The 14477-nt window shown below is 37.6% G+C and overlaps 1 protein-coding gene across 1 annotated transcript; it reads left to right on the top strand.

The window, feature by feature from the left end:
• The first annotated feature begins 12100 nt into the window (after nucleotides 1-12100).
• Nucleotides 12101-13129, top strand: LOC149172587 (SKP1-like protein 1B). Its single transcript, XM_089427745.1, has 2 exons — nucleotides 12101-12403; nucleotides 12956-13129. The coding sequence occupies exons 1-2, from the start codon at nucleotides 12101-12103 to the stop codon at nucleotides 13127-13129; spliced, it is 477 nt and encodes a 158-aa protein (XP_089283871.1).
• The last annotated feature ends 1348 nt before the right edge of the window (nucleotides 13130-14477 follow it).

Here is a 14477-nt window from a genome sequence, read left to right as displayed (position 1 = left end):
ACGCCATTGAGGAAGTCAATCTTCAAATCCATCTGATGGATCTTCCAGCCCATCTATGTTGATAGTGACAAAATAGATCTGATTAACGAGTACCTTGCAACAGGAGAAAAAGTCTCATCATAGTCAATCCCCTCTACCCATGAAAACACAAATCTGGCCTTATGCTTCTCAACACTACCATCTGCAGCATTCTTTACCTTGTAAAGCCAACGAGAGCTCACAACTGACTTGTCCTCCGATCTCGGGACCACACCCCAAACATTATTTTGAACTATGGAGTCATACTCCTCCACCATCGCATCAACCCAAACTGGCTACTGCACTGCTTCCTGAAAAGAAGATGGCCATGTCACAAAAAATGCACCCATAAGTGCCATGTATCCAATATACCTCTCTGGTGACCCCCACTATTTGCACTGAGAAGAAGGTGCTCCCACATTCTCCCGTGCATCATCAAACAATCTGCCAACCTCTCTAGTGTGCTTTCTTCCCTCTTTGGAAGACTTTACCTGAGTGGATGTCTCCACTCCCAGAACCTCTGCATGTGGCTGCTCCACATCAATCTGAGGCTCCTCAACCTTAGGAACTAAAAGTTCCTCCTCTGCATGTAGCTCAAGCTCCCTCTCAAGGGATACTTGCATGGCCTTCTCCTCATCAAATTTGACATCCCTACGAACCAATATCATCTGACCGGTTTGCATGTACACCCGATTGTTGTGGGGAGTATCAGTGTGCTCCACAAATATCCCCAACTCTATTGTTGGCTCAAGCTTCTTCCGTGCATCTTTGGTCACATGGCAATAAACCGATGACCCAAAAATTCTGAAGTGACCAACATCTGGCCTCTTACCGGAATAAGCTTCCTCTGGTGTTTTACTCTCAAGTATCTGATGTGGGCTACAGTTATGAACATAAATCGCTGTGTTGCATGCCTCAACCCACAAGTGTAGTGGTAGGCCCTGATCATGCAACATCACTTTTTTTGCCCCTACTATGCTCCTGTTCTTTCTCTTGACAACCCCATTATGTTGAGGGTTATGAGGTGCCGTCAACTCTCATTTAATCCCTTTCGTTGCACAAAAGTTCTTAAACTCATTGGGGACATATTCTCCACCGTTATCACTCCGTAGAGCTTTAACCTTCTTGACTGACTCTTTCTCGACCAACGCTTTGAATTCACAAAAATTTGTGAATGTATGATCCTTTCTCTGCATGAAAAATATCCATCATATACGAGAGTATTCATCTACAAATATAACATAATACATGTGTTTGGCTTTGGATACTGTCGAGAATGGTCCACACACATTTGAATGGACTCTCTCCAGAATAGACTATGCTCGACTATCTCTATCTCCAAAGGAATAGTTGGTGTATTTTCCCAAAGTACAACCCTTGCATGTATCAACTTGCTCAAGCGTACCTTTAGGAAGACCAGTAGAGATTTGCTGCAATATCTTCAAAGCCCCATGATGCAAGTGGCCCAATCGCCTATGGCACAATTCGCCGATGTCTCAGCTCAACATCTTTTCCGCTTTTGAACTCAAAGCGGCACAATCTTCTACCTCTATCTTATAGAGAGTATGAACTCAAATCCCTATCTTCTTTACTTGACCCATGGCTATGTGTCGAAGGAATGCCTTTCCTTTCAAAAATATCACATCATAGCCTCTATCCTCAAGCATGGCGACAGATACCAAGTTCTTCATCAGTTTGGGTACATGCATAACATTCTTCAAGGTGAGTGGAGCTGCATGGTCCCTCTGAAAAATAATAGTTCCCACACTAGTAACACTATACTTACCGTCATCACCCATCTCGATATGCATCTTGAGATCTTTCTCCTCCAGTTCACTAAATAACTCTTTGTCGCTAGTCATGTGGAAATAAGCTCCACTGTCTAAGTACCAGACACTTCCCATCATTGAAGACACCATGCATGCAATGAGGGAAAAGTCCAATTTGAATTGGGAGGCCAAAGCCTCACCCGTTGCTCCTCTTGAGGACTTCTCCTTGGACTTCTTCAATGGACAATTTGTAGCAAAGTGACCCATCTTGTGACAATGAAAGCATTTAACTTTCGTCATGTCCTTCTTCTTACCTCCATGATAAGAATATGATTTGGAATAAGAAATTTTACCTTCATCGCTAAGGCACAATTATCTTCATCATCAGTCTTTGATGAAGAGTCATCCTTGGTGTTCCTCCTGATCTCATTCTGCATCAAATCCGACCATAGTCGTTCCCAATCTGGCAACTTTTCCCAACCATTGACAAAGTCCTGATAATTATGCCAACTCTTTGGGGGTCCAAGAAGAGCAAGGCTCACCATATCCTCCTCAGCAACTGTGATTCCAACACTTCCAAGTTCATCTCGACATTGAGTGAACTTGGTCAAGTACTTTGGAATTGTCTCACCTTTCTCCATCTATATTTGACAAAGTTTATCCTTTAGTGCCAACTTCCTTTGATCACTGTTATTTCTGATACAAGTCTTTCAATGTTTTCCACATAGCATGTGGAGTTTCCTTTCCATGGAGACTCGAGACAATGTGATCTTGAACTCCCTCAAGGATTGTATGCCTTGCCTTCGCCACACATTTATTCAATTCGGCCAAGTTCTGTGTATCCGTACCCGCTGGCTTGGGGACTTCTTAATCAATGAATTCCTTCAAGCCATTATCTTCTAGCACAACCTCCATCCTATCCCTCCAGGCTATAAAATTATAGTTGCCTTCCAAGGCATACTCAATCCTCAATCCATGGAATGCCATCTTCCCATCTTGAAGTATGTATGCAAATTCGACTTTCACCTGTAAACTAGAAACTCAAAACTTCGAAATCTCCTCTAGAGAGATGATTTTAAATCAACGATATCTCCCTCATCCGAACTCTAATTCGGTTGATTTTTTTTTGAATTTGGGTATATTTACCCAAAGAATCCAAATCTGCAATTTGTTTATGAAAATTTTGGACAAAAATTCTCAGAACGTCTCTACAAAATCTCAGCCCAAAAAACAATCTTGCTCTGATACCATGTAGAAAAACCCATAGATTCACAAGCTCATGTAATCTACTAAAACAAGAAACAAGAATCTACTTCTACTATTTACAGCGGAAGCCCATAAACATCAAACAAACAATAATCAATAGAGTAAGAGAATCAAAGGCACGTAACACAATAAATATCCGGGGAAAGCCACAACTCAAAACCCCACTATTTGTTTTGTATTAATCTAGAAAATCAAGATGAAGTTACAATGCTTGTTCTCTCTAGAATAATCCCATCATTCAGCGAATTCAATCTCCAACTCATAAGAAGCTCAAGGCCAAAGCTTAGCCAATCACAAGCTCTCCAAGTCTATATTCCAATGTGTAATTCCTATGAAGGATAGCTTGTATTTAAAGGGAAATAAAGCCTCTCAAAATAGTGTAATCTGTCAAGGATCAGTTCCTAATTGCATGCAGTGACAACGCAACTCAGAAAAATCTAAAACAAATAGTACACTGTCCCCACACTCTAGTATCAACTGGGTCTTTCTCAGAATCAACATGCATGGGTTTTTGATAGTGGAATCTTCATTTAACTAGAGTAGCACTAATTAGGTCACTAATGTTTCAACTGAATGTTTACTCACTATTAGTTCCTGAAAATGATTGGAACTAATTTAACAATGATTAGAACTAATTTAACTGGACTTAACTCAATAAATTGAGTTAACTAATTACAATTCATTCATAACTCATCCTTAACTCTATAAGTTAGGGAGAACATGTACATGTCTTCTCAAAGACTTCCAATTTGAATTTCCTAAATTAATTAAGCTAATTAAACTTAATTTTCAAATTGCTATAAGAATTCTATTTTAATTCACTGGAATTTCTTGTTGCCATTTTTCAACAAGAATGTTGATAGAAAAAGTAACAAAAAGAAGAGTAACAACTATGTGGTCAGGAATATAGTTATGACTATTCAAAATTTGACTGGAAAAACAGTCGACCCAGAAGTGGCACCAGACATGAAGGCAAAATAATGAATATTAACAGTACTAACAACACCAACCTAAATATGTTATTCTGGGAGATGATCAGTGATAATATAAGCATTATCTATATTTTGAGTTCCTATGATAATTTATGTTTGAATATATAATGTTTTATATTATAATTAGGGTTGTATACCCTAGTTATATTGTTTTTCCTACCACCTTGAATATCCAGGATTTTTCTCTCCATGTGAAAAAATGAACAACATAGAGGAAGGAATCTGGTTAATTATCTATGACATAATGATTTCTTGCAGTTCTTTCAGCCTGGGAAATCGCCATTGGAGTAACATACATTAATTGGTATCAATACAGTCATGCATTGTTTGGTATTGCGCACTATCTTGCATTTCCAACATCATTCAAAATGTGTACAATGTTAACATTTAATTACTGGGCAACGCTCTCTTGGTATGATGCCTGTACATGCAATGCGTTATCTTTATGTACAATAATAGTTTTTCTTGACATTATCTCCTATCATACCTCAGAATTAATATTATTAGGAAACATTTATTGTACATTAAGTATAGCAAATGGTGGAGATGCACACAATGGAGCAACATTATTCTCTTCATATATGTTTTCAAATGGAAGAATTTTTAGGTTTTATGCCCTAATCTGAACCACATACATATATTAAATGATGTGTTTGAATGGACAGTGTATGGTTGAATGGACTGTAATATTGCATTATCTTATCAATGTTCTCTTCCTCACTCTTCTCCCAACCAGGTCTGGAATTTGACGTCCCACAGGACGTATTTTTTATTTAAGAACGTATTTGACCGCAGGGAAAAAATCTTCCACGTCAAGTTAGACGTGCATTATATTTTTCCAACCCGTCATTTTGACGTCTAGTTTCATAAAGAAAACGTAAAAATTTATAATATCCGTAATAGGAGTATGGGACCACGTCACCACCGGGAGTATCGGTAATATCGTCATTTTTTAACCAGAGAGCACTGTTCAGTTTCCCCACGGACCCATGAGTAGTACGCTGTCAAATTGTTTTGTTCAGTTCTTCTTGAAAGCGCTCCAAGTTCCAACAGTGAGTACTGCGCTGTGAAATTGATTTTTCGTGCACTATATTGGTGTGTTAAACAGGCCTACGGCATTTTGGTGAAAGGATCATTCAAACTTCTTATTTTGAATCAGATGGGTTTCCTCTAATTCTTAATAAGTTAGGTTTTAAACATCATTTGGGAAGTTTCAATAAACTTAATTAAAGTTTTAACTCTTGTTTTGTTTTGATTTGATTTCGGAATATTTTTAGAATTTGAATTTGATTTGATCTTAATTATTTTTGGAATTTTATCAATTGTTTGATTGGGCTGCTTTATATCACATTTTAAAAATATTTCAAAATAAAAATAACTTTTAATATTAAAACTATAAAATTTTGATTGCTTTTGAAAATAACGCTGAACATTCCAACAGAGTCCCGACTCCCACCATGAAAAGAAAAATTCAGCGTACTGAAACTTTAGTCCAAATTGAATTAATCAATTAAGACTTTCAGGTGAAACTTTTTCTAAGCGTATGAAATTTTAGTGGAAATTGAATTACTCAGTTAGGACTTTGTGGTAAGATTAGGACTTTGAGGTGAAACTTTTTCTAAGCTTATGAAATTTTAGTCGAAATTGAATTACTCAGTTAGGACTTTGTGGTAAGTTTCAACGGATTCACTCAATTTTTAAAAATCTCTTCCAAATTATAGACAAATTAAAAAAATATTTAAAAAATGCCACTTATAATTTTAAAAAATATCTTTAAAATTTGAACAAAATTAAAAAAATATTTAGAAAAAAAACCATTTTATCTATTAATTAAACCACCCATTCCAATAAATATAATGTGATTTAATAGTCATAAATATGCGTTGAAACTGATATATAAATTTATATAGATTTTTTTGTGTATAAGAATGTTATTTGAAAAAAAAACTATTGAATTAACTTATATGCATTAATGTTTTTTGAAATATTCCAGAATTTATAATGAAATTAAACTAAAATGCGTTATTCGGTGCAAGGAAGCAACTGACCTCGGTTCCCTGCATTCATCCAGGAGATGTGGAAATCACAAGCAATTAGAATTTTCCAAAACCATGATTATGCCACATTAAGATAAGGCATACAGTTAAACCCTATTAGAGGATTCTTGGAATGAGAGACGGTCTGCGATATAGAGATATATTCAAGTATCAATGTTAGAATCTTGTCCTGTCACACAGAACACGGAGATCAAACACCTACCGCGTGATTTCTTTTGTTTATTAGGTCGGTTGCAGGGCATGGGCCCGAAGATTTGATTTTTTAAACTATAATGGGGAAGAGGTTTCTTAAGGAAGTTGAGATTCATTACCCCTTTCTCCTGCCATGGTCACTATGCAGATCTCAGGTTTGGTTGCAGGTATAGGTCTAAGATTTATTTTATTTATAATTTCACTAGATAATTTATTTATTGTCTATGGATTGTAAGTTTTTTTCAAAGATTTTATTGTTTAAATAGCTTTACTATAAATTTGAGTTATAAATCTGATAGATTACACATTTGCAATTTCAATCTAACAAGAATCATTATAAACAACAGTGATTATCAGCCTCCATTTGATGACTTATTGTGTACTGTGGAATAAATTTACAAAAATTATTAAAATAGAGTTTTCAGTGACTCACATATTTAGTTAAAACCTAAAACCAAGGGTAAAAAAAATACAAAAATGTCATCAAATTTTAATTTCACAGACAAAAAGAATTTGAAATTCCAGGCCTGCTGCCGAGGTGTTGCTTGGTTGATGTTCAACGGTTTATCCTGCCATCCCCTCTCCTGAGTGGTTGGATGAAGGCTTTTTGAAGACATTGTGATTGGTAAGTTTGGTGGAGGCCTCGAGGAAGGGTGTCAGATCCGGCAGTTCCTATTTCTTACCCTATACCATTATAAATGCTATGTCCTTACACCTTCGTGACAGCCCCGGTTGACGTCATCGCATCTCGGATCATGCCGCATGTTACATGCATCCCATCTCCAACCTCCGGCGAATACGGGTCACCCAGCTCCTGCGACTCTGCCGTCTGCCCTGTTCGTGCCAGCCAAGCTGCCCGCCTCCACTTTGGTGTATTAATGACATTTACCAACCCTCCGTGGAGGCTCATAAACGCCTTAACAACCATCATCATACATTATCTGCTCAAATCTGGGCAATTCAAAATCCAACTATTGAACAAATTCACTGTGGAGCTCCCGCGAACAGAGGTTATAGAAGGTGATCCCCCTGGACAGCGGCGAAACAGGTATTTCAATCGACCTCTGTCTTGCGCGTAAGGCCAAACTATAGCGTTTGTTGAGTTTGGTGGAAATAACTTCCACCGTCTACCAGTATAAAGTTTCAACCAGTGCTTTGTATATGTAGTAATTAAAAGTTTCAACCAGTGCTTTGTATATGTAATAATATAATTACTGAGGATACAGTTCTTCTATTTTCTAAAATTTCTCAATATTCCAACAGCTAAAGGCTTTCAAGAGTAGATCTAACTGGGTACCTTAGTAACGAATTTACCACTCCAAACTTGACCGCTTCTCGGATTTAAAAAAAACTCAACTATGAAGTTTAATATTTTTAAATAAATTATAATCTGCTTGCCTTTTTTCTGTAATTGCCATATCATTTTTAGAACCAATCAATATAAAAATCACAATGGAAAGAAAATATTAGAAAACCTATTTTTAAATAAATTATAATCTGCTTGCCTTTTTTCTGTAATTGCAATATCATTTTTAGAAAACATTCGCCAATCAATATAAAAATCACAACAATGGAAAGAAAATATTAGAAAACCTTTATCAAAATGCAGAGAACAAAAAATGATTAGAAACGCAGTACATTTTAAACAAGAAGAAAAGGAAAAAGATGTTGAAATGCCAATCACCAAGGTGTGATTGATCTGCCATTTATTCCGGATATTCAGTCTTAACCTTAATTATGAAATACTCGTTCTCAGGGAACGGAGAATATAGTTATTCGTGTCCGAATAACTATCGTTTTCCAGATGAATAACTATCACACCTCCCAACTAGGAACTTTTGGACTCCAAAAGTTTACTTTCCTAGTTAATACAAAGAGGCTAGAACTCAAAAACACCTAAAAACTCAATCTAAAATGGAAAATTTTCAATTGGTGTCCTTCAAGCCCCAATCAAGGCACTTCACCTATCTTCTTCATGAAGACCTGTTGTCTTGGAAAAAAATTAGTGAAGATCCTTATTGTTGTTGCAAGAACAAAAGAATGATGAGTGGAATATGAACACTCTCTTTGCTTTGATCTTTACATGGCTCAAAAATAGTTCATATTGAATTTAAACTTTTGAAGAAAAACTTAACTCCATCTTGGAAATAAAAAGAAAAATAAACTTTCTTTAATGTCTTCAAGGTGAGCTTGTACATAAAAAGTACAGTGCTGCAAAATGTTGCATGATATGATTGACCTTGCCTACAAAACATAGTCATCTTATACAATCTTGAAAACAAAGATTCTATACACACAAGTTTGAAATCGAATACTTGTATGAGTGAACATATGACAAACACGTAGACATCCTTGAACGGAAATCTTGTACATTCATAAAAGTCCTATAACATGTGGACTATAACAAGAAAATACATACATCAATGAAAAACTTCTACTTGTTGAACATAGTTAATGATTGTTCGCTTTACAAAATCATCTAAATAGGTAATGACAACAAGTAATTACAAAATTTACAAAACAAATTTACAATAAATTATACCCAAACTTTGCCTCTCTTAGGCTTATGGGTTCTCTTCTTTCATCATCATTGTCTTGAAGGTCGCTTAGGATTGTTATGTCTTCTTTACCACCTCTTATTTCCCTTGCGTTATGTAGCACAATCTCTTTACCTTTATTTGAAAGAATCTTTGAATGTAACTTCAAACATCGTTCAATGTTATGTCCATGCATCTTGCAATGAGTACATAAGAACTTCCTCTTGTTTTCTCACATAGAAGTTCTCTCATCTGAAGGAGAGTCATTATGCTTGATGCCAAAAATTTGATTCATTCTTTTAACCATAATCATATGTATCTCACATATATCCACACAATCGTCAAATGCATTACAAAATGTACTAGGGTACTTATTCCACAATTATTCAAAATTTCCATGCACTTGGGAGATGAATTAACATTTTCACAAGGTGGTGACATCTCATTCTCAGATGTGTTGGACACCTAATCCTAAATGGGTTAGTGTGGAAGCCGAATAGACGAAAGCAGTCCAAGAGACCTTGGGACCTGAAACCCAAGAATCACATAATGTACTATAAACGTAAATCTCTTGTTAATAAAATTGTATTGCATGTTTTATCTTTCATATTGTCTTTGTTGTCCATGTGAGTTTAACATGGTATCAGAGCCATGATGTGTGGCCTGTGTAGTTTTCTTTCTCAGGGTTTATCCTTTAGTTAAAAAAATGAGATGTTGTTATTCCCTGAGCAACCGGCCTGAGCTGCCTTGAATAGTGCTGACCAGTCTTCATTACCTGTAATGCTCCATTAATTCTGCCTGCCTGTTCTTCTGAATACAAAAATCGCTCTCTGACTGTCATAAACGTTTAAAAAAAAAGAGCGTCATTACACCTGCGCCTCTACTGCCTGACAACTCACCTGATTATTCTCACCTGCGTTACTGAATGTGTTTGAACGCCTCTGTCCTGCGTCTCTGCCACGCCTGTGCTGCCCTAACGCTCTCTCACCTAACGTTCTCTCACCTAACGCTCTCACCGTTCTGAGAGACTCCATACGCAGCTGGATTGTTGAACACTGCCTGACAAAGAATTGTGGAGGACGCGGCTGGTATCATCGTTCTGAATGTGCAGTGCATTAAAACTGGTAACGGGTTTGTATATGCATTGTTTACACGCTGTTTGTATATGCCTTGGACACTGTCGGTTCAGTTATTGGATATACAATGTATACAACGCCGCTTATATTGAATTCATAATGTATACAATGCTGAGAATTGTTTCAGTGTTTTATGTCTGCCACCCGTTGCCATGAAAACAAAAATTTAATCCATTCTGCTGAGAATTGTTGCGCCACCCGTTGCCATGAAAACAAAAAATTTCTGTTGAGTATTGTTGCGGATTTCTAGTCTCCGGTTGGAACCGTCGGTGTGCTCAGCAAAAGGAATCTCATAATCTAGCAAGTTAAGGTCTGCGGCTGCTGCTCTTGCCTGTGTAATTTGAGGGATCTTTTCTATCAAAGGGCCAAGAAAAATGGTGAAAATTGTACTGTTTGAGGTTCGAGCCTGCGGGATTGTGTAGAGGAATATTTTTGCCTCGAGTTTTTCTCGCGGTTTTGAGGTTGATGATAAGCATTGACATTGATTAAGCTAGCATAGAGCCCTACTGCACGCTCATACAGCGCAATCATGGCACCCACTGATCGAGGAGTTACTTCCTGCACTGTCACTGTCAGAGACTCTCGATTGTTTGAGTAAAGTGCAGACCTTGTCCCCTGCAGCATACCAAAAAGGTAGTCCCCACAAGTAACACCAGGTTCAAGTTCCCAGTCATGGCCTGGTGGTCTGTCGCGGAGCACCTCAATAAAGGTTACAAAGAAGTTGTGAACTCCTTCTCTCAGTTGTTGAATATAGGCATGTTGATCTGTGCTTCCTTTGTTCCCATATACAGTTAGGCCTTGGTTGACCCGGTTCCCATCTAAATCAAACTCTTTTCCAAGAGATTCCATGACAAGCTGTTGCAGATAGCGGCTAAATAAAAGCAGGCTATCTTTATAAGGAAGAACAACCATATCCTTGAAACCTTTACCATCAGAGGCCCAATACCAGCATAGTGCCAACAAGGCTGCAGGATTGGTTTTAACCACAGGAATCCTTGTCGCTTCATCCATAATAGATGCACCGGTAAGCATTTCCCTGATATCAATACCCTGAAGAGCTGCTGGAAGCAGTCCAACAACTGACATTTCAGATGTTACTTATGTCGCTTGTAAAGACTTCAGCACAAGCTGCAAAGATTCATTCTCTTGAGCCTTGATGGAAGAAATGAGCTCCTTATAACTAGTACGCTCATATTCCAGAAAAACATCCTGAATTCCAAGATCCCTATATACAGCCTTAACGTCTGCATCACAAGAAGGATTTCTCTTCCCATAATTGGCATATAATCATTGAAGTTGGCTCTCGTTGGCCCGTTCAAGGGCTTGCACCACCAACGCCCATGGATTCTGGACCCAATACCGAGAAACTTGTTTCAAACTCATGACTTGAATGAAACCTTTTGGTAGCTAACCATGATTTGAACTATCTCTCCTGGTTATGTTCTTTTATGAATTCACTGGAACAGTATGGATATAACCATGAGTCTGAGTGCATGTTTGGGAGTTGGAAGACTTGGCATAATGCGATGTCGATTTTCTACATTGTGATGGTTCGCTAGAACAGTTTGACTCTAGGGTCTCGGTGGTTCATTATACAGTATTGAAGTTGGAAGTTTATTACAAAATTCTCGTTGGCATTTGATTTTTTGGGCATTCAAACATTGTTACCCTCATCACAACAGCCTGATTGTGGACCATTCATCTGTACTACTTATAGACTTGCTGCAAGGACTTCTCAAGTTTGAGCCTTCGGAACGTTTGAAAGCTTCAGAAGCTTTGAGTCATCCATTCTTCTTAGAGGGCACCAAATTTCATAAATATGGTGCAAACAAATAATGAGAATTCTGATTCACTGCTCGGGACAATGTTGAATTGTTATCAACTTCGTTGGTATTACAATGGCTATTGAAGAGAATCGACCGCATTAGGGGATCTCGGCATTATCTGCAAGCTGGAATCCAATGGCATTGAGTGTGTAGCTATATGTCATTGAGTGTCTTTATTACTCTTGGTGTCTTCGGGCCCGTGCATTGACAATTTTAGACATTGAGCTTATACATAAACGGGCCATGGCCTCGCATCGCAAATAAAACTTCAGTTGAAATTATTATTTCAACATTTAGTTGGGGAGCCATGGCCTCCGAAAGCAAGGTGAGTTTGAAGAGCTCAGATGGCGAATTGTTTGATGTCACTGAGGCTGTGGCATTTGAATCTCAGACCATCAAGTACATGATCGAGGACACTGGCACCGCCAATGCTATTCCGCTGCCAAACGTTTCTAGTGAGATACTCTCGAAGGTCATCCAATACTGCAAGTACCATGTCGATGCTCAGAACCGCGCACATGAGAAATCGGCCATTTCGGAGGACGAAATCAAGACTTGGGATGAAGAATTCGTAAAAGTCGATCAGGCGACTTTGTTCGACCTTATCCTGGTATTCTGTCAGAAACTCTTATTTGATGGTTTGGTATTCTTTGAACCAAACTATCGCTTTTCTTATTTGTTGTTTTGAGGGGTCTAATCTACCTAAATTACCCCAACCCAACCAAATTGTTTGGAACCTCTGAGTACAGTTACCGATGGCTTCTCCAGTAAATCAATGTTCCATCAACTAATTGTTTTTTTAATTTCTGAGATCCTTCAATGCTAGAAATCTCTGTGTAGTCTCATTCCATGTAATTGTTCTGCAATATCTTCGTCGCTTTCTTTAGTAATGCTCGCAGCCCTTTTGATTCTCTCTCTTCATCCTCAGATGCTATATATTTTGACTATCAGTTTTTTCACACGCGATCCATGCTGCAAATCCATCAGTTTCAACAGATCTTCTATGTCTGTCTCTCTTTTCAGATGATCATCCATCGATCTTTTCAGATCTATCATGTCCATTTTGTATATATTCCCTCAATATAATATATCTTCTGAAAAAAAGATACATTTGTATATTTTACAGAAATTTTGACTTATTAAGCTTTCCGGGTTTTTGCAGGCTGCTAATTACCTAAACATAAAAAATCTGCTAGATCTTGCATGTCGGACTGTTTCCGACATGATAAAAGGGAAAACGCCAGAAGAAATACATAGAACTTTCAACATAAGGAATGATTTTACTCCTGAAGAGGAGGAGGAGGTCAGGCGTGAAAATCAGTGGGCCTTTGAATGATTCTAGGGAATTGGTGTTTGCTTTTATTGTAGTCGAGAATTTGTTTAGAAACTATTAGTGGTATACTTTTTTTGTTTGGATTCGTCAATTTCTAATACTGGACTGGCTTTGAAACTTTAAGGCCAATGGTTTGTTCTGGTTGAATAATTTTGTAAAGATCTCGGAGCAACTCCTTCAGTAGTATTGGGCTTGTCGAATTTCTAATAAATATTGCAACTATTTTTCTGTCAACTGTGTAGTGAAATGGGCTCCAATTGCATGGTTTTAACGTTTTGAATTTTTTTGAATCTATGTGCACTGGTTTTAACATTTTGAATTTTTTTGAATCTATGTACACTGGATGGCTTTTTCATTTTTGATTTCCTTGTATTGCACGAATGAATGCGCCGAGTTTAGAGTATTATTGCACGAATGAATTGCCTCAGTTTAGAGGATTATTGCACTAATGAATGGGTCCAACTCTGTGGCATGCTTGTATATGTTTTACTATAGTAATTTAGAAGGTGAAGGTGGGGACTGACGAAAATGCAATTTGGTTTGGAACTTTTTGTTTTTTTCTTAAAAATTGTTTTTGCAAGTAGAACATGTTGTTTTATTAAAAGAAAATTCACATGTCTTATCTGGTTTTAACATTTTGATTTTTTTTAATTAATGTGCCCCGAATATCTTACTTTCCTTGCTATTATTATTGCACAAATGAATTCGCTAAATTTAGAGTATTATTGCACGAATAAATGGCCTCAGTTTGGATCCCAGGTTTTGATATTTTGATTTTGTTTTGAATTTATGTGCCCTGAATGGCTTTTATATTTTTAATTTCCTTGCTATTATTATTTCACGAATGAATTCGGTAAATTTAGAGTATTGTTGCACGAATAAATTTAGAGTTTGGATCGCCGCAGCTTGATGCTTTCTTTTGCTAGGCGCCATGTTTGTTGTATCCACCAGTTGAGAGCCTTCTTTTCCTGCGAAAAGCTCATAAAGTTGCAAATGAGGACATGCTCTTGCATATACACCCTGTACGCAGCTATTTCAGGGACTTTGATTTCTAGTGTTGGTATTTCTTAGTTTTTGGTTTGCACGTGTTTGGGGCGGATTGCTGAGCCCAGGTCCTCCCGCTGGTCCTTGCCGAGGTGTTGCTTGGTTGATGTTCAACGGTTTATCCTGCCATCCCCTCTCCTGAGTGGTTGGATGAAGGCTTTTTGAAGACATTGTGATTGGTAAGTTTGGTGGAGGCCTCCATCTCTTTTAATTTTCCAGGGACAATGGTACTCGAGGAGGGGCGTCAGATCCACTCCTGATTAATTTTCCAGGGACAATTGTACTCGAGGAGGGGTGGGATTTGTCC

Source organism: Pinus tabuliformis, chromosome 4_2 (assembly GCF_031772625.1).
Source record: "Pinus tabuliformis cultivar Carrire ecotype Pingquan chromosome 4_2, CPIR1, whole genome shotgun sequence".
NCBI lineage: Eukaryota > Viridiplantae > Streptophyta > Pinopsida > Pinales > Pinaceae > Pinus > Pinus tabuliformis.
Note: the sequence above shows the minus strand (reverse complement) of the source record. Positions and strands in the feature narration are given on the sequence as shown.

What these genes read in the sequence shown, in the direction of transcription:
- LOC149172587 (XM_089427745.1), top strand. Translation starts at nt 12,101, where the DNA reads ATGGCCTCCGAAAGCAAGGTGAGTTTGAAGAGCTCAGATGGCGAATTG. An exon ending in CTTTGTTCGACCTTATCCTG is followed by an intron (nt 12,404 to 12,955) that starts GTATTCTGTCAG and finishes GGGTTTTTGCAG; the next exon opens with GCTGCTAATTACCTAAACAT.